The sequence below is a fragment of the Zootoca vivipara genome, chromosome 9, assembly GCF_965207765.1.
Source record: "Zootoca vivipara chromosome 9, rZooViv2.hap1.1, whole genome shotgun sequence".
Classification (NCBI taxonomy): domain Eukaryota; kingdom Metazoa; phylum Chordata; class Lepidosauria; order Squamata; family Lacertidae; genus Zootoca; species Zootoca vivipara.
This window is the reverse complement of record NC_142592.1, coordinates 70,768,247-70,787,631: the sequence shown is the minus strand read 5'-3', so window position 1 is coordinate 70,787,631 and position 19,385 is coordinate 70,768,247. Positions and strand designations below refer to the sequence as shown.

Sequence of the window (19,385 nt, the reverse complement as noted above, 5' to 3'; positions counted from 1 at the left end):
CGGAAGCTGCAGCCACGGTGACCCTGCAAGGCAGGTGGGGACGCGCTCCCAAGAAAGGCTCTGAGGCCCTGGCTGAAAGCAGCAAATATAAAGCCGTGCACTAGAAATTATGGACACCCCCCCCTCCCCAGGCTCCTCAACACGTGGCCCATGGTCACCGCCAGTGGCTGCCTTTCTTAGAAGTAGCAAATGGAGATCAGGATCTGTTTCCTGGCTGCAGCTAGTCATGGAAGCCCAGAGAGGAGCTAATATCCTCTGACTTGGGATCCTCTCTGTGGTGCCTGCCTGGCAGGATGCTAAGATGCACAGATCCAGATCTCCAGGTGTCCCTCTGGCCTTTCCACCAGCCAAGGCAGGCAAAGACATGGGGGCTTTGATGGTGCAATGCCTGGCATGCTCAGGAGGGAGGGGGAACAGGCTAGAGTCACCCACAGCTGGCTTCTCCGGCCTCCTTCTCCAGGCAACAACTCCAGGCTCAGGACCAGCAGCGAGAATTGGGACCCTGGCTTGCCTCCCTGTTCCTGCCCCAAAGGCCACGGAGGTGCAAGCCCAGCGGCAGGAAGGCCGCAGCAGTCGGGGGTTTCCTTGGGCGCTGCCTCCTCCCCTCAACTCCTTTCACCCGAATTGCCAGCCCTCAAACGTAGCAGGCGATGCCTCAGTCTATTAAAGCACTCTGCGCAAACACCGAAGCATTAAACTCCAAGCGGAGAAGCAAATTGACAAAATAATCAATTGGAAAGAGATTCTTTCAACAGAGCTTGTTCCACTCGATACACCCAAGAACCGCCGAGGACTGGAGCTGTAATTACTCTTAATCTAGTTCCCACGACAGGCTCAAGGACCACCCCACTCTTGGCCGCTTGCCCGAGAAAGCCAAGGGCGAGATCCGTGGGAGCGCCATCCTGCGCAAAGGGCACCGCGCAGGCTCCCTCATTGCGCCCATTGGACTCCCAAGGCCGTTTCAGCCAAGCTTCCTGATCAGCCGACCGCCTTCCAAAGTCCCCAAGAGGCTCCATGTCAACAGACAGACAATTGTTGGGGCTTCACGGCACAAGACGTCGCCCCCTCGCACCCAGGCAGAAACCAGCCCTGCTCACCTCTCCGACTTGGTCCACAGAAGGCAGCGGAGAAAAAGCTCTTCCCCCCCCCCGCAACTGGAACTACACTCAAATACAGCTGCCGGTCAGAGGATGCTGCGGCCCCCAAAATCCTCTGCTACCCCTTCAGTCAACGCTTCTTCGGTCTTTCCTCCACCCCGAATTTTTCACCCCTTCTCAAGTTTAGCAAGCTGATGCCACCTCTGTAAAAAAATCACCACCAGCCTTGGTCGCACACACAGAGAGGAGAGTTCCTACCTGACCAGGCCCACCCCCCACTGAGACGCTGGGTTATATGCCTCTTGTTTAAAAGGCTGCCTGCCAGAGCCCAGGCTTTCCATGCAGAAAGGACCTGACAGCTGATTCCACCAGCGGGGCCCATTCTCCCAGGAAGAAGGTGCTGCTCTCAGATGGAAGAGAGGCTGAGGATCACTTCCTCCTCCTGGCAAAGGGAACTCCACCTCGCTTACAGAGATGCAGTGCAGTTCAGTGGTTAGAGCAGGCATCCCCAAACTGCGGCCTTCCATGATCCCTAGCTAAGAGGACCAGTGGTCAGGGAAGATGGGAATTGTAGTCCAAAACATATGGAGGGCTGAAGTTTGGGGATGCCTGGGTTAGAATGTCTTTCTAGCACCTGGAAGATACCAGGGATCAAATCCCCACGCAGCCATGAACCTCACTGGGTGATGCTGGCCCAGCCACTGCTTCTCCACCTAACCTACCTCTCAGGGTTGCTGTTGTGGGTGCTAAACGAGGAGGAGGAGAACCAGAGAGGCCCCCTGGAGCTGGGGGGGGGAGTGGATTGTAAATGCAATGAATAAAATAAATAAAGTGAGCAAATAAATACAGTTGTACCTCGGAAGTCGAACAGAAGCCGTTCCGGAAGTCCATTCGACTTCTGAAACATTCGGAAACCAAGGCACGGTTTCCGATTGCACAGGCATGCTGAAAACAATAACAGAAGCTGCACTGGACTTTTGGCTTCCAAAAAAAGTTTGGAAAACATCTGGTTTTCAATCGTTTGGGAGCTGGAACGTTTGACTCCCAAGGCATTCAGGAGCCGAGGTACGACTGTGTACCATAGGGGAGCCTGTGAGAGACTGAAGACGGAAGTGCCTATGGGGAACCTCCCCCTATCCTTCCCAGGGAGCAGCCCCCTCACACCAGCCCCAGGGTGAAACAAGGGAACTTGCCAAAGCGGCCATTAGCCACAGAACAACCAAGTAACTTCTGGGTCACACGGTGCTGCGTTTTGCCGTTAAAGCGCTGTTGCAAAAATATATAAATGAGAGCCGAATGAAATAAGAACGATGCTATACAAGCCCTGCCGGAATGGTTACAGGCTGTGACCAGCAGAAAGTGACCCTGGCATCCCGGCCACCCTTTGCGGAAGTGAGGATGGAAGGAACATACAGGGAGAGTGTTGCCCCCTTGTCTCCTCTCAGAGTTGCTGCAGGGCAGATCAGAACTACGCCTGCACCCCGGGGGATCTGCAAAGCTGAACTGCACCCCGCCCCACAGGCAGTGGCCCTGGAGCACACTGCAGACCCTCGCCCCACTTGCACTGCTGGGGGGAATTCTCGCTAGCTGCCCCAGGACCTTGGCACACCAGCCCCACTGATCTTCTCACCGTGGGGCAGAGATGCGCCACTGCAGGATGCCCAGAAGACTCCGAAAATCAAACTAAACTGGTTCCCAAAGCTACTCAGCGAGTGCTTCCGTCCCTGCCTGCTCCAAGGGAAGCATTTAAATTGCAGAACTCTTTCATGTGGCGTGGCTAACACATCGCAGTGGGGTGGGGTGGGGTGACACTTGTGACCCACAGGGCACTTGTTTCGGGATAGGGAAAGGAACCAGCTGCTCTCAGGCTCCAGAGCCCTGCTATTTAGAGGCACCTGATCATCCTCTGTTCAACGGGTAAGGCCACTTCCTGTCTCCAGGTCGCAACGTTACACGACCGGCCACCCTAGCATGCCTTAGGTTTATTACAAGCAACTTCTGCTGCTGAATTTCTAGAGGCATTTGCAAATTCCAGCTTAGACCTGGCACAGCGGATCTGCAGCAAAATGCTGCCCCCAAGACAGGGGAGGACACACACCAGATGCCAGAGCACCAAGGGGCAGCATGGCAGACACAGCCGGACCAAGCACCCACGACACATGTCCAAGCTGCCACATGCGCTGACAGCACCCTGGACAATGTGGGTTCCCGGAAGCAAGTCAACTTTCTGCAGATGGCCGGAGAGAGCTGCAAGGGGGCAGACCGCCCTCCAAACCCACCCCATGAGACTGCCCTTCCAGGCTTGCCCGACTGCACAACTTCGTCAAGTTTGCGTCTTGCCCTTCTTGAAAAAGATACAACACACACACAGACACACACACACACACACACACACACTCCTTCCAGAAAGCAAAGGGTGAGCCTGGATGTCCTTTGCAATCCAAAGCGGGTTCCAAGGCTCCCCCCTAAGTTATCATGGGGGCGTTTTCTGGAGGTCACCGGAAGCCAGACCACTGGGCTATCTAGAGCAACACTCTCCAGATGTTACTAGAGCCCAGCTGCCAAAAGGCTCAACCAGAGTTGTAGTCTAGCAACCTATGGAGGGTTGCCCCTGCCCACAGACAAGGCTCTTTCCCAGCTCTAGGGCAGAAGTTCCGGCCTGGACCCGAGGCCTTCTGCCTGCAACGTGTATGCGCCGAGACTCAGCCGTGCCCTTCCTGGCTGCATCACGTGCAACAAAACAAGAGAGCCATGCCTGGCGTCAGGGACTCCTCTTCTTCCTTATCCCCAAAATGAAGGCATGTGGTGGACTCTTCTGTAGGAACGTGCTCTCCAAAGACCCAAGCTAAGAAGCAGCTCAGGAATGCTGCAATTGCACCGGGGAGAGGAAAGGGTCCTCCTGGGGCTACTAGTCCTGGGGGCCACATGCCCACCTCCCCCAGGGGAGACAGGGGGGTCTCTGGGGGAACCGAAGGCCTTCCCCCAGGGGCACCTGGTTGGCCTCTCTGGGGCAGAGGGGGGGTCCCTCTCACCCACCCAAACCCCCCACGTGGTCCCAATCCAGCTGCTGCTCCTCATGGGCTGCTTGGCGGGGCCGGGGTTTCTGCGGACCTGCCGGGGATGCTTCAGCGGCGCTTCCCGCATTGCACGGGGTTGGTCTGGACGACCCCTGGGGTCCCCCTCCCAACTCTTCGGTTCTGCGACTCCTCCCGCCCTTCCCCCCCCAAGCCCCCGGGGAAAGGGCTCCGGAGGAGGGTGCCAGGCTAGATTCCCCTCCAACCAGCTGGGGAAAGAGGAGAGGAGAGGGAGATCTGGCATCTGGCGGAGGGGGGCCACGGGGACCCTCCCTCCCTGACTCCATGGCGTGGAGGCGGCCCCGCTGCCCGCCCGGGGAGCCGAAGGGGGGCAGCCCCGGAAAAGCCGCCAGGGAAGGGGCCTCGGCGCTCTGCCCATGCTCAGAGGAGCCCTTTACCATCTTGACGATGCCTCTCTGCAGGGCGGGGCTGACGGCGCCCGAGGCGGCGGCGGCGCTGCTGCTGCTTCCGGAAGAGGAGGCCATCCCGAGGGGTCTCTCCGAGGGGTCTCTATGGGGGGGGGTCTCTCTCGTTCGCTCTCTCTGCGAGGGACGCGGCGCGGACGGAGCGGCGGAAGGGGCGGGGCGAAGGGCGGGGCGCGAGGTTTATAGCCCTCCTCCGGCCCCGCCCCCTCGCGCACGCGCAGCACCCACGCGGGCCCCGGCCCCGCCCAGTCCTCGAGAGGAGGGCCAATGGGCGGGCGCCCCCGTGGACCCGGACCCGTCCCCTCGCCGCCGGGCCGGCCAATGGGAGCGGCGAGAGGCGGCCAGGGAGGGAAAGGGGAGCGTATTCAAACCCGCGACGTCGCGGAAGGAAGGAGGGAGGGAGGGGGGGAAGAGCGGGAAGGAGGAGGGACTTCCGGGTCACGCGGGCAGAAGGACACGTCGGCAAGAGCTGCCCGCGCGGCAGGCCCGCCCACGTGGGTGGGAGGTGCCGCCGCCTCGGACGCGCGTGCGCGGTAGAGGGGGGATACCGGGGAAGCCCTCCGGGCGGGCACGTGACCAGGAAGGGAATTCCCTGCCGCTGCTCGTCCGGCTGCGTTGCCTATTATTGCCTATTGTCAACATTCTCAACTGCATATTATTTCATAATCTGAATTTTATATCTTTCCGTATTGTTCATAGTGTTACATTACAAGTGAAATTAAAATAATAATTATTATTAATTCCCCGCCCATCTGGCTGGGTTTCTCCAGCCACTCTGGGCGGCTTCCAACCAAAGATTAAAAATACATTAAAACATCAGTCATTAAAACTTCCCTAAACAGGGCTGCCTTCAGATTCTTTCTTTAAGTTTTTATCTTCTTGGTTCCTGAGCTTTCCGGACAGTTTTGCCATTTCGGCGTAGTCTTCACAGCTTGCTTTGCCATTCCTCGCTGGGAGGGACTGAAATGCCGAGACGTAAGGAACCCCCAATGGTCATCTAGTCCAGCCCCTCACCAGGAGGGCGACCCTCTCGCTCGCTCGCTCAGGAGGTGATCTCGGGGGCATTTTGCGAGCGAGGCCGGGCCCTGGTGTCCAGGGGACGGAGGAGGAGTCCGCCAAGCGGAGCTGCCGTCGGGGCCGCTAGGTCCTGGAGACGCAGGAGACCCGCTCCCTCCCTGCGGCTCCCCAGCTGGTCGCTTCCTTCCCCGAAAGCGATGGGCAGTTTCTCGGAGCCCCCCAGCCGGACTGGCGGTAATTCCCCGGACATCTAGCGCGCCCGCCTGGAGACTCTACCTGTAAGATCCAGAATGGGGCTGGGCTGCTGCTGCTGCTACGCAGGCACCCTTTGGAAACTGGCAGCTCCCGTCCTCCGTGCCCGTTTCGGACGGAATCGGAGCGGGGGGCGAGCTGGGATGCTCGTCTGCGCCCCCTACTGGCTGAGCAGGGTTTCTTTTGGGGCCACCCCCAAGGAGCCCCTGCTACATTCAGCCCTTCTTCCTGGGGGTGATGGGGAGAGGGTCAGACGTCTCTCTGGCTTCTGCCTGTGGGCCCAGCCCCCTTTCGCTACCAATAGCCAAACCCAGCCAGGAAGCCTGAGGTGACTGTCTCAGTCAGCAGGATCCCCCAGGGCATCAGATCCGGATACACCGTATTGATCTTTCCTCTGCCCTTGTTCCTTATGTAAACCTTCCATCACCACTTCTTCCCTGCCAGGGAGAAGAACACCATTTTGGGGTCCACCTCTGTTGGCACTTAGTATCAGGTGAACCTGGAATGTGAGAAAGTCCATCGGTTCCAACATCTGTATTTTGCATTGTTTTACTGTGAATAAGTTGATTATCCAAGAATCTCAAGGGGGGGGAGGCATTAAAACCATAGAATCATGGAATTGTAGTGTTGGGTGGGACCCCAAAGGGCCATCTTATCCAAGCCCTTACAATACAGGAATCACAACGAAAACATTCATGGCAGATGGCAGTCCTGCCACTGAGGGAAGGAAGCCTGTGTGGGACATGAAAGGGAGAAAGACTTTATTCCCCTCATGCATTGGGGGGGGGGGGCATGCAGACTTCTTTCTCTCAGTGGCGGCGGCAGTGAAGACTTTTGCCTCCCAAAATGTGTAGAACTGGCCCTGGCTGGGTGTCCTGCCTCCAAGGAGAAGGTTCCTGGCCAAGGATGCAGGATCTGGCTCAGTGGCTTCCAGCCACTCAGGAACAACCCCTAGAACAGGCCTAGGCAACCTCGGCCCTCCGGATGTTTTGGGGCTACAACTCCCATGACCCCAGTGGTCAGGGATGATGGGAATTGTAGTCTCAAAACATATGGTGGGCTGAGGTTGCCAATGCCTGTCCTAGAAGAACAGCTGAGAAGAAGGGAGGAGCCTTCGGAGGGACTGGCAGTGCTTCCCCTCCCCCAGAAAGTGAGCTGAGCATCAGAAACAGGCAGAACAGCCCCCAGGAGCACCGATGCCACAAGAGGCTGGCTGAGATCGTCACAGGCAAGAGTGGTCCAGGGCAGAAGAGGAGGACTTCCTGCAGAAACTTCCCAGAGGCTGCATCTGGCCCAGAGTGGGGTTTGGGGAGCCCCTCCTTTGGCTTCGGGGCCTCCATGCCTCTCAGAGCTGCAGGAGCAATGTCTTGTGCCTGACCCCCTGCTCACCTGGGGCTGTTCCCTGACGAGCTGCTTGCCTGAAACTGTGTACACACCATACAGCTAAAACACATTATTCCCACAGACAGACACACAAAAAGAATCATAGGAACTGTAGTTTACTGTAGTTTACAGCTATAATCCCCACCCAGCACCCTTAACAAACTACAGTTCCCAGGTTTCCTCTGGGGAAGACCCGTGCTTTAAATGTGCTTTAAATGCACGCAGCCGCCCGGAGCCCCTGAGGGAACCGCTGCTGGCCTGGGATTGCGCTTTGGGCGTTGCAGCTGCCTGGTCCACTCTTGCTTGGGCAACTTGGGACCCAGTTCGGATTGGACCCTGGGAAACAAAGCGCGTCTTGGCCTGCCTTGCAGGAGGGGAGGTCAGTACAGTGCGAGGCAGAGGAATCCATAGATCTGTTGTGGTTGCCAAATCATCGCAAAGAAAATCTGCTCTGCCTAGGAATTAAGTTTTAGACAAAACCCACAAGAGGGAGCGGGATGGCCTGCAGGGAGAGTCAAAAGCTGGCTTGCGCAAAACGTTTGAAGTTTTAAACGTCGCCGGTATGACAAACTGTCTAATTCTGTATTCTAGCTAAGGGATAAGCTGTGCATTTTGCATTGTAAAAGAAAGCAGTGAAATGCGCTTGGGTTTGGTGAGTGAACGCGCGCGGCCACCAAGGCGAGCTGGAGCCGCGGGTGCCCGCGGGTTTGGCTGGGGGGGGGGGCAGCCGGTCTCTGTCTCCTGGCTCGTCTCCGGAGTCCGGACCCCTATTTCCACGCGTCCCAGTCGAGATTGCGCGGCTGGGGAATGAACCGCAGCTCAGCGGCGAAGCACCCGCTTGGCAGACAGGGGACACCAAGGTTCAATCCCCAAAGGTACCTCCAGGTATAGCTAGGAGAGACCCGCTGCCTGAAATCCCGGAAAGCCGCTGCCAGTCAGTGCATACAGTACGGAGCCACATGGTCCCAATGGTCTGACTCGGTGCAAGACAGCTTCCTGTGTCCCTAACCTCTCGCCTTCGCTCCTCTCCGCCGCCCTTGGTGAAGTTCTGCGCCGAGCGCGCCAGGCACAGCGTCACCTCTTCGGGCGCCACATACCGGGACGCCCGTCGGGCCAGGGCTAGACGCCTCCGCTTGGCCTCCAGCAGCTCCTTCCTTCCGCGTTCTGGGAAGGAGGTCACGCTTACACCTTTTCCCCGAGCCCCCCACCCCCCTTGCCACTCCAGAAGGCTCTCCCAAGCCGGGGCTGTGGAAGAAGCGCCTGTTCCGGCTATGAGGCGCCTCCTGCTGCCGTGCGCCCCGGAGAGACCTGGGAGGCCCCCGCCTTGCAAAACCGGAGCAGCAGCCGACTCGGTCCAGTTCCCGGCTTGGGTCTCCGAGTTGGAGGGGGCGGGTAGGGGGGACCTTTCTAGGCCTTGTCCCCGGGCCCTTTCGATGTCGAGGACGACGCCAACTTGCAGGGCTCTCGCCGACCACCTTCGGTGTCATTACGCACGCCGCCCTGCTCCTTGGCGCGTCCGCTCCGGCTCCCTTTTGGTGACAGGGGCAAGGGGGGATCCGGGCTGCAGCGTGGGCTCCCCAAGGCTCCCCCCCGAGCCGAGCCTCCCCCCTGCGGGGTGCAGGGCCCACAGGGAACCCGGCCAGCCCTGTGCCTCCCTCCCTTCCGTCGGGGCTGGCGAAGCGGGAGGGCGCCGTGGTTAATGTGTAATGGGGACCAGATGGTCGCCTCCGAGGCAGCATGCTCGGTGGAGAGCCCGGGAGGGAGGGAGGGGAGGCAGCGGCATGGAGAGGGGGGGCTAATGAGGGTCAATTGCTGGGTGCCCAGACCGGGGGAGAACCGCCTGCCCCCACTATTTGCTCATCAAATATTGTCCTGGGCAGCTTGGCAGGGCTCAGCTCCGCCAGGCAAGTCCCGGGCCATCTGGGCCAGCTCGGGAGGCGTCGGTGGGGGCAGGGCGCCCCTTCTCCTCCCCAGGCGAGGCCAAGCTGGCCTCTTTTTGCATCCTGCAGCCGGGGAAAGAGACCGGCTGGCAAAGGAGTTCGGCCTGGCCCCGCTGGCTGAGGAGCAGTCAGAGTCCCAGCCGTCCAGGGGCAAATCCGCAGCGGCGCGTCCCGGCCTGGGGTTCGTGGGGAAGTCGCGCCGTCTCAAAAGAAGGAGCAGCTCCCTGCGAGGGTCGGAGACGCAGCCCAGGTAAAAGTGAAGGGGGTGCTGAGGCTGTGGCTAGAAGTGGTCGGGTGGCCCCGGGCCCCGGGAAGGCAAGCGGGAGAAGGGGCGCCTCCCGCGGAGGGTGGCGATGCCCCGACTCCTGCGGTCGCTCCTGCTCCGTCCGAAGCAGCTTCTGGCGCAGGAGAGAAGCAAAGGAAGCTGCCGCGGGCGGACCTTGTGCCGCTGTCCACGCCGCGATGGTGCTGAAACGCCGCGGCCGGCGGCCGCCACTGACCCAGCCCCGACGGGACGCGGCCAGGAGGCTGCAGTGGGTGGAGGTGGGTGCGGAGTGAGGAATCAGCTGCCTCCCCGCCGGCATCTCGCTTTTGGGTTCAACAAGAGCCCCCCACACACACACCGCACGCCAGACAGGAGGGGCCCTCTCCACCTTCTGTCCCAAGGGGAAATGCCCAGCCTTCTCTGAGCAGAAGTTGTAGAACTGGAATTGTGGGATTGGCAGGTACCCCCCCCCAAAAGGACATCTAGTCCTGCCCTTTGCAATGCAGGAATCACAGCTATAGCGTCCCTAACGGATGGCCATCCAACCTCTGTTGAAAAACCTCCAACGCAAGAGAGTCCACCGCCTTCCGAGCGAGTCAGTTCTACTGTAGAATGCTCTCATCACCAGGAAGTTATTCCTAATGTTTAGTCGGAATCCCCTTAATTTGTCATGTGAATCCTTCAGTTCTGGGTCCTGCCCTCCAGAGCAGCAGAAAACAAGCTTGCTCCACCTTCCTTGGGAGAGCGCTTCGGTTGTCTGAAAGTGGCTATTATGTCACCTCTCAGATCACATGGAAGCCCTCCCTCTTGGAAGAAAGAAAGAAAGCAGTGAGAAATAGGTCCCCAAAGAGATGCTGCCCCCCCCCCCAAATGCACAATCCTTTCTCAGCAACTGCTCCCCCACCCCCACCGTTTCAGGGCATTCCAAAGGCTCCTTCCGGGAATAAGATCCAAGAAGGAGGCAGCTTCAAATGACAGTAACTAAATAAATGCTTTTCTCTTGTAGAATCCCTGAAGCTATCCTGCGGGGGTTGTCCTGCAATGCAACACCAAGGTAAAGGGAGCCTCCCTGATCAGCTGGGGATCTCTGGAGCACACCGGTCTCCTCCCACGCTGCAACCTTGCTGCTGTCTAGGCACCTGGTGTGCCATAGCATTTCTGTGAGAGCCTTGGCATTTCTGCCCAGTGACCTGAGAGCCTGACCTTTCAGGTTGTGAATTGAAATATCTAAATCGAGCCTTCTCTCCACTGCCCGGCAGAGTGTTTCTTGATCTATCAAGTCATAATAACACATTCCTCCGAACTGATTCAAAGTTGAGCTGCAAAGGGTGGGGGAGTTAAGGATCCTAACCCTAACCCTAACCCAACACTGGCTGGCTCCAGCTCCCCACCCCTGACAGAACGGAGGGAATCCCTGTCAGATTTGCAGATGACATAACCTTAACATCTCAAAGAGGCTGGAGAAAAGTTTTTCTCCCTGCCTCATAGCCCTAAAACTCCTGGGCATCCAATGAAGTTGAATGTTTGAAGTTTCGGGAGAGAGGAAAGGAGGTTCTTCCTCATGCAGCACAGAGTTAACCCGTGGAACTCCCTCCCACAGGAAGCAGTGATGGCCACCAACTTGGATGGCTTTAAAAACGGATCAGACAAATTCCGGGGGGGGGGGGACAAGGCTGTCAGTGGCTACTCGCCAAGATGCCTGCGCTCTGCCTTCCACAGTTGGAGGCTGCAAGGCTTCTGAATCCCAGCTGCTGGAAAGCACAGGAGGGGAGAGTTGCTCTTGTGCTCGGATCCTGCCTGCTGGTTTCACAGAGGCTGGACTAAATGGGCCAATGCTCTGATCCTGCTGGCTCTCTTCATGTTCTTAAAATTAAATGTGCTTCCCAGAAGAAAGGCTAACATTATTTTCAAATGCTTTCCTACACTCGCGTACTTCCTTATCACAACTCCATGACTAAGACCACATGGAGCTGAGCATCGGACTCCAGGCAGCCCCAAAAGACACCCCATTCCTTATCTGCTCTCTGGGGGACTGCCAGGGGTGTAAGCCATCTCTTTGGGCTGTTTTCAGGGACCAGTGGTGTGAACCAGCTGGGGGGCCCCTTCGTGAATGGCTGCCCCCTGCCCAACTTCAAGAGGAAGAGAATTGTTGAGCTGGCTTCGTGTGGGCTGCGTGCTTCAGACATCTCCCGTCACTTGAAGGTAAAAATTAGATGGAGGGTGGGAAGCCAGTGGGAGTGGGGCCATTAGCTCTCCCAGCAGAAGCCAAGTCATAGCCCTCATCCAGATTATTTTATATTTTCTTTGTTACACACCACCCCCAATATCTGAGCAGTGAGAGGCTCCGGGGTTTCCAAGCACTTGCACCAGGTTCTGTTTCCTTGGAATGAAGGTTTGCAGTGGTGTCTTTAGGATATCTGGTTTTATTTCACAGATATCCACCCTGAACATAGGATGGAAGGGCCCACAGCATTAACACCCCAACAGATCTTGCTTTGCCATTATTCACAGCTTTGGACCCAGCGCAGAGCAAACACGTCTCTGTGTCTCCAGCTTCCAGCCTGCTCCCAACTCGGCTCTCTCTCCCACTGCTCTGGCTCTTGTCCCTCTACCTAGTAACTAGGTGAGGGGGGATGGAGGAAAGGCCCGTCCATTGACCTGGAGGGCTCCCTCACTTAGTTGTAGCTCTTGCTGAACTCATTATTTTGGGATGCTGATGAGGACACTTAAGAGGCCAGGTGAGGTCATTGCCTTGCAAATAAACTTGTCCGACCAGTTCAGCAGCCTCCTTAGCTAGATTCTAACCCACACTAACCAGACCCCAAGAACTGGAAGGGACTTAGGGCATCAACTAGGCCAGTGGTTCCCAACAGGTGGTCCGGGGACCCCCAGGGGTCCGCGAGCTATGCCAGAGGGGTCCACAAGATGCTATTAGAATAAAAAATATATTAAATATATTTTGTATGATAACAGATTTTTTGTTTTGGCCGCTTCCTGCATGAGCATAGTCTAGCGCAAAACTAGAATTAGATAGAGGCAGTAGTTCTGCTGTATGCCGTTAGGTGGCGCTTTACAAACACTACTGTTTTGCAAAGAGGCAGCGCGCGCATTCTACTAACGCTCACCTCCCCAAGATGCTTTGCGCGCGTCAGCTTCATTTGTATGCTACTGTGCAGGTACCCTGTCTTCTCCATTCCCCTCCCTCCTCCCTGGCGCGCGCTGCCTCTTTGCAAAACAGTAGTGTTTGTAAACAAAGCGTTGTTTTTCGCGGAAGCTACAGTTCGCGTAGTTAAAAATGGACCATTGGTTAAAAAGTGGTTCATCTCAATTTTTTTTGCTTCCCCCCCCCTTTCTTCTACCTTTCTTCTATCTTACTGATTTATGTTTTACGATTTTGTTTTGTAACTTTGATGTATAATTTATGATTTATGATCCATGTTTTATGATCTTGTTTTGTAACTATAAAATACGAAATAAAGGTTAAAAAAAAAGAACTGAAAATTAAAACTAACTGTATACTGATGGAGTACTCTGTTGTAACTGTAAAAAACGTATAAATATAAAATATAAAAAGACTTAATTTGGCTCTCACTTTTTAATTTTAGGATTAGGAATTAATGAGGGTCCTTGTCACAATAGCGGCTCGATGAGGGGTCCTCGAGAACATTTTGTTGGAAACCCCTGAGCTAGACAGACCCTCAAAACCAACAACAAAGGGGACGGTTGATGAGTACGGTAGGAGGGGTGGGATTGAAGCAGCCGGAGGGGACAATCTGAAGCAGCTGGAGGGGAGGGCTGCCGACCCCCATAAGCCCCCCAACTCTCTCTCTCTCCATGCAACCTTTCATTGCTCCTCGCTCCCCACTCCTCTATTTTTACACCACAGGTTTCCAATGGCTGTGTTAGCAAGATCCTCACCCGCTACTACCAGACAGGGGCCGTCCAGCCAAAGGGCGTGGGAGGGAGCCGCCCTCGGACATCCACACCAGAGGTTGTGGCCCGGATTGCCCAGCTGAAGCGGGAGCAGCCGTCCCTCTTTGCCTGGGAGATTAGAGGGAAACTGCAGGCAGAGGGGGCCTGCGCCGCCAACAGGATGCCCAGTGTGAGTTGCCGTGAGCAGGTCTCGGGGGGGGGGTACCTGTGGGCACCGAGAAGCTGGGGCTGGGAGCCTGCCATGTATGTGCTGTTTCATTTATAAATCTCTTCCCAAGAGCCGCTCCCAAGTGAATTTCAATGCAATCAAGGCATCTGTGACTGTCTTTTTCTTTACACAGCAGGAAACATGTGCCAGGGTGAACGGTGTGATGCACACCCACACCCACACAAAAAGTCCATGTGCCACTGGGTGGGACAATGTTTGAGGACATGGCACTGAAGGGATGGACTAGATGCCCTGGTTGGGTCCCTCTGGATTCCCCACCTCCCAAGAAATGAATCCCATCATCAGTACAAGCAAAGGCCTGTGGAAAGGGCAGCACAGCAGTGGCCCCTCCCCAGGGGAAAAGGAGTCGGGGGACCCTAACATTCTCCCCACCTTCCAGGAGCACAGGCAGCCTCCTGCTCCTAGCTGGGGGACAGGCCTTAAGCAAGGAGCATCTCTTGAGCTCCGTCTGGCCTCTGAGCCCAGCAGCACCCAGCACTGAGGGACAGGTGCCTTCATTGCTTGGAGCTGTGGGGCTGAAGGCAGAGGACCCCCCCAACCCACTCTTCCTGTCCAGAGGCAGCAGGAGTGGGGGGGGTCCTTGCACCTGAGGAGAAAGATGCAGCTGGGGACCCCCTTCACAGCCAATGCCTCCGAGGATGGAGTCTTTGCCAACTGGAAATCTTGTCAGACTTCCCAACCCACCACAAATGTTATGACTGCACCAAGAGCAATGTATTGCTCCCCCTCCCCCCACACCTCATTCAATCCCAACGATAGCCCTGTGAGGTAGGTTAGGCGGAGAGGCAGTGACTGGTCCCTCAAGGCCACACCTAGTGGGCTTCATGACTGAGCAGAGGATTCCATCCCCGGTCTCTCATAGAATCATAGAGATGGAAGAGACCACATGGGCCATCCAGTCCAACCGCCTGCCGAGCAGGAAACACCATCAAAGCATTCTTGACATATGCCTGTCAAGCCTCTGCTTAAAGACCTCCAAAGAAGGAGACTCCATCACACTCCTTGGCAGAAAGTTCCACTGTCGAACAGCTCTTACTGTCAGGAAGTTCTTCCTAATGTATAGGTGGAATCTTCTTTCTTGTAGTTTGAATCCATTGCTCCGTGTCCGCTTCTCTAGAGCAGCAGAAAACAACCTCTCTCCCTCCTCTATATGACATCCTTTTATATATTTGAACATGGCTATCATATCACCCCTTAACCTTCTCTTCTCCAGGCTAAACATACCCAGCTCCCTAAGCCGTTCCTCATAAGGCATTGTTTCCAGGCCTTTGACCATTTTGGTTGCCCTCTTCTGGACACGTTCCAGCTTGTCAGTATCCTTCTTGAACTGTGGTGCCCAGAACTGGACATAGTACTCCAGATGAGGTCTGACCAGAGCAGAATACAGTGGTACTATTACTTCCCTAGATCTAGATGCTATACTCCTATTGACTGTCAGGTCCTAATCTGACAGTCTAACCACCACACCAACTCTGGCTCTGCAGTGTGATCCTCCTAAATGTGTCAGAAGAAAACCGCGCTGAGTTGAGGGCTTATATCAGGATCGGAAGCGGAACCTGCCAGAAGAGGCCTTTGAGGCCCCTTCCAGCCACCGTCTGTTTTCTCCTTCCCTCCCTCCCTCTCCAGGTGTCCTCCATCAACCGAATCCTAAGAAGTCTGCCAGTAGGGATGCCCTTCGCAGAGCAGGCTGCGTTCCTCAAGCCTCTGCAGTCAGGTGAGAGATGTTGTGTAAAGGCTCCAGGACATGGGTAGGCAAATTAAGGCCTGGGGGGGCGGATTAGACCCAATCGCCTTCTCAATCTGGCCCTCTGACGGTCCGGGAATCAGCATGTTTTTACATGAGTAGAAGGTGTGCTTTTGTTTAAAATGCATCTCTGGGTTATTTGTAGGACATAGGAATTCATTCATTTTTATTTTTTCCAAAATATACTCTGGGGACAAGGTCTGAGGGACAGTGGACTGGCCCCCTCCTGAAAAAGTTTGCTGACCCCTGCTCTAGGAGCATCTCCAGGTGTCAGGATCTCTCCCTGTCTTGAGCTGCTAAGAAGGGTTTATGTGGGACTGTTTCTCAGCTCCTACCATGTGCCTATCTAGCAAAACATGAATTGTTGGTTTGGCTGCATTTAAATATCCCACACTTTCCTCATCCCTGGATTAATCAGACTTCTTATAGCTGCTATGAGAAAGTGCCCACTTCATGGCCGTGCAAGGCAATGGGATTTTCATCCAAAGAGGCTTTTTATTGTTGTTGTTGTTGTTTAGTCGTTTAGTCGTGTCCGACTCTTCGTGACCCCATGGACCATAGCACGCCAGGCACTCCTGTCTTCCACTGCCTCCCGTAGTTTGGTCAAACTCATGTTCGTAGCTTCGAGAACACTGTCCAACCATCTTGTCCTCTGTCGTCCCCTTCTCCTAGTGCCCTCAATCTTTCCCAACATCAGGGTCTACTTATTTAAGTAAACAGTGACATTGCCAGCAGCATTCTGAATTCCCCACTTATTTCTGCAAATGCACTTGTGATTCCTGCATTGCAGGGGGGTGGATTAGATGTCCCTTGGGGGTCCCTTCCAACTCTACCACTCTACGATTGTAGGATTCTGTGACTTGCTTTGGGGTCCCTGCTTCCAAGGATCTCACTGCACAGACACCCACACTTGGTTTGCACTCCCACTCTTCTGTAGGTCTCACCTTGCCTTCGGAGAGGAGCCCCCAGGGTTCAGGGGGGAGGACAGAGGCCCCGGCTCCCCCCGAGGAGCTGCAGGAGGTGGCGAGGCCCCCCACAGCAGGCAAGGAAGGCCGGAACAGGAGCCGGACCGTCTTCTCCAAGCAGCAGCTGGAGGTCTTGGAACAAGGTGAGTTCCTGGGACTGTGCAAGATCTTGGGACCTGGAGGGGCTTTGCAAGGCAGCCTGCCTCCTCTTGGGTGCTTCTGAGGAGAGGCAGAGAGTCTACGGCAGGCATGTTCAAAGTCCAGCCCGTGGGCCTAATCTGGCCCACCGGTCAGTTTAATCTGGCCCACAGGTGCTGCGGTTTGCTCATGGTCGGCTCTTGCAGCCACTCGCCGTGTGGCTCCTAGAACCACCCACTTGTCTGCTCACACATGCGCCCGACTCTCTGTTGGGCGACTCACGCATGCGCCCTGCGTGCGGCTCTAGGACCTGTCCACCCGCTACCTCGCACATGGTGAGCAACTTTGTGCTGATTAATCCTAAAATGGTCTGCAATTTTGGGATTAAATCACATAAAAAGGTCATAAACTTCAATCCTAAAAAAAGGGTCAACAGCTTTGGTCAGCCCTCATGCATGTTCACTTCATCAGAGAGCCAGTGTGGTGTAGTGGTTAAGAGCGGTAGACTCGTAATCTGGGGAACCGGGTTCGCGTCTCCGCTCCTCCACATGCAGCTGCTGGGTGGCCTTGGGCTAGTCACACTTCTCTGAAGTCTCTCAGCCTCACTCACCTCGCAGAGTGTTTGTTGTGGGAGAGGAAGGAAAGGAGAATGTTAGCCGCTTTGAGACTCCTTCAGGTAGTGATAAAGCGGGATATCAAATCCAAACTCTTCTTCTTCTTCCTCTTCATCAAATCTGGCCCTCTTTGTAAAAAGTTTGGACACCCCTGGTCTAGGATCATCATCACAGCAGCATCTCCATCTGAGGGGTCCTATCAATCACATTCTGGTGCTTTGGGAGCTGGGCAAGGGGGGCAGCTGGATGTAATTCCCAAACTCCCTTCCAGCATTCCAGAGAGGGCAGTATCCAGAGACGGCTACCCGAGAGGAGCTGGCTTCTGCTACCGGGCTCCCTGCCGACACCATCAGAGTAAGTGAAGCTCCTCCTGTGGCCTCCTCCCTCACCCGGGACAAAGGCTTTTCTCCCACAAGCGCCACTGTGCAAAGCAACCTCAGGGCTACAGGATCCTCCCCCAGCCACTGAAAACATAAGAACATGCTGTTATAAGGGGGGGGAGACCCACAACTGCTCCTTTTCCCTTATGGGGTACCCAAGAACCCGTATAGAGTCCTTAAGTAGGTTCCCTATCGGTAGGAGAAAATAACAGAGGCAGGCCAGAGAATATTGAGAAGCAAAGCTGCTAGTGAGCCTGGTCTTTATTAAACTGTTGCAACAGGGTCCCCCACTCCCCCCACGCAGGAGGGAGGAGAGGAACCCAGAACATTGGACACGGAGCAATGGATTCAAACTACAAGAAAGAAGATTCCACCTCAACATTAGGAAGAACTTCCTGACAGTAAGAGCTGTTCGGCAGTGGAATTTGCTGCCAAGGAGTGTGGTGGAGTCTCCTTCTTTGGAGGTCTTTAAACGGAAGCTTGACAGGCATATGTCAAGAATGCTTTGATGGTGTTTCCTGCTTGGCAGGGGGTTGGACTGGATGGCCCTTGTGGTCTCTTCCAACTCTATGGTGTGCAAGCCCTTATATAGACTTTCGAAATTGCCTCCTCTGTAGCTCGAGACCACCCCCCAAAACATCATTCATACATCACAGAAGGAAGCGGTCTGTTTGTCAGGATACAATGGTCACTGATTGCTTTACCTGGGCAGCCTGGGCATTCCTTTTGAGATGCTAAATATTTAGTTGCTGAATCCAGGTCACAGGCTCACCCTATTCATACACAAATACACCCTTGAGACAGGATTTGAGCAAAGGGACAATGAGAGGCTTCTCCATTTCCTTCCTCACGGCAGAGAATATTTGAGGTCACTGGAAGAGTCCAAATGGCTTCAAGGTGGCTATCCTGCACTGTTTCAGACACGTGGTTTATATACTTTTTGTATGTGTTTGCCTTGTACATCTATGAACGTATGATTTTTATATGTGAGACCTTAGAATTCCTATAACAATGCAAAGAGGCTGCTGGATCAGGCCAATGACCTCTCTGGTCCAGCATCCTGTTCTCTCGGTGGCCAAACAGATGCCCTTTATGGGAAACCTTGCAAGCAGGATCCGAGCACAAGAGCAACTCTCCCCTCCAGCAACCAGCATTTCAGAAGCGTTGCTGCCTCCAGCTGTGGAGGGCAGAGCAGAGCCATTCACCGCCCTCTCTTCCTCCTTGAATTTGCCCAATCCTCTTTCAGAGCCATCCGATTGGTGGCCACCCTTGCCTCCTGTGGCAGTGAGTTCCATAGCTGAACCCTGTGCTGCATCTTCTGACATTCCGCTTCATGGGATTTCCGGGAGTTCTGGGGCAGGGTGTGGCCCCAACCCAGACCGCCTGTGACTTTGTCTTCGTTCCCACTAGGTTTGGTTCTCAAATCGGAGAGCGAGGCAGCAGCGAGAGGCCAAGGCCACGCTGGACCCGGGACACGCAGGTTCTGGCCTGACCCCCTCCCCAATTCCAGGTGTTCTCGTCCTGCCCTAAGGGAAATGTAGGGGGGGCTTCAAAAAAGTCTGTGTGCTGACTTCTCACAAGGCTCCCCCCCCCAAAGAAAACCATGAGTTCGTGGCTCCTGTGTCTTCCCTGCACCCTTTTTCTCTTAGGGCATTTTGGGAGGGAAAATGAGCTGTGGGGCAGGACCCCTAGGGTAGCAGGCAGCTGCTCTCCCAGTTTCCCCTGGCAGCTGTGGGGAGAGCAAGTGGAACAAACCCTCCTTGGGGCAAATGGCAAACAGCTCTCCCTCTCTGTCTCCTTCCTAGGACCCCTGTGGGAGTGCTGCCCCCCTCCTGCAGCACCAGCCCCCCAAGGCTTTGCTGCAGCTGACTCTGATGCACCAACAGCCACTGCCCTCTGCCACCAGGTAGGTGGGCGCCCAGAAGTCTC

At 55.5% G+C, this 19,385-nt stretch overlaps 1 protein-coding gene across 1 annotated transcript in view; it reads right to left on the bottom strand.

Annotated features, from left to right (window-relative positions):
* Positions 1–4,736, bottom strand: part of SND1 (staphylococcal nuclease and tudor domain containing 1) — a 219,504-nt gene extending 214,768 nt beyond the window's left edge. Inside the window, exon 1 of the mRNA XM_060279344.2 lies at positions 4,570–4,736. Within this exon, the coding sequence (XP_060135327.2) occupies positions 4,570–4,656 (87 nt within the window). The 5' untranslated portion in view covers positions 4,657–4,736. The remainder of the gene's footprint in view (positions 1–4,569) is intronic.
* Positions 4,737–19,385: the final 14,649 nt, after the last annotated feature.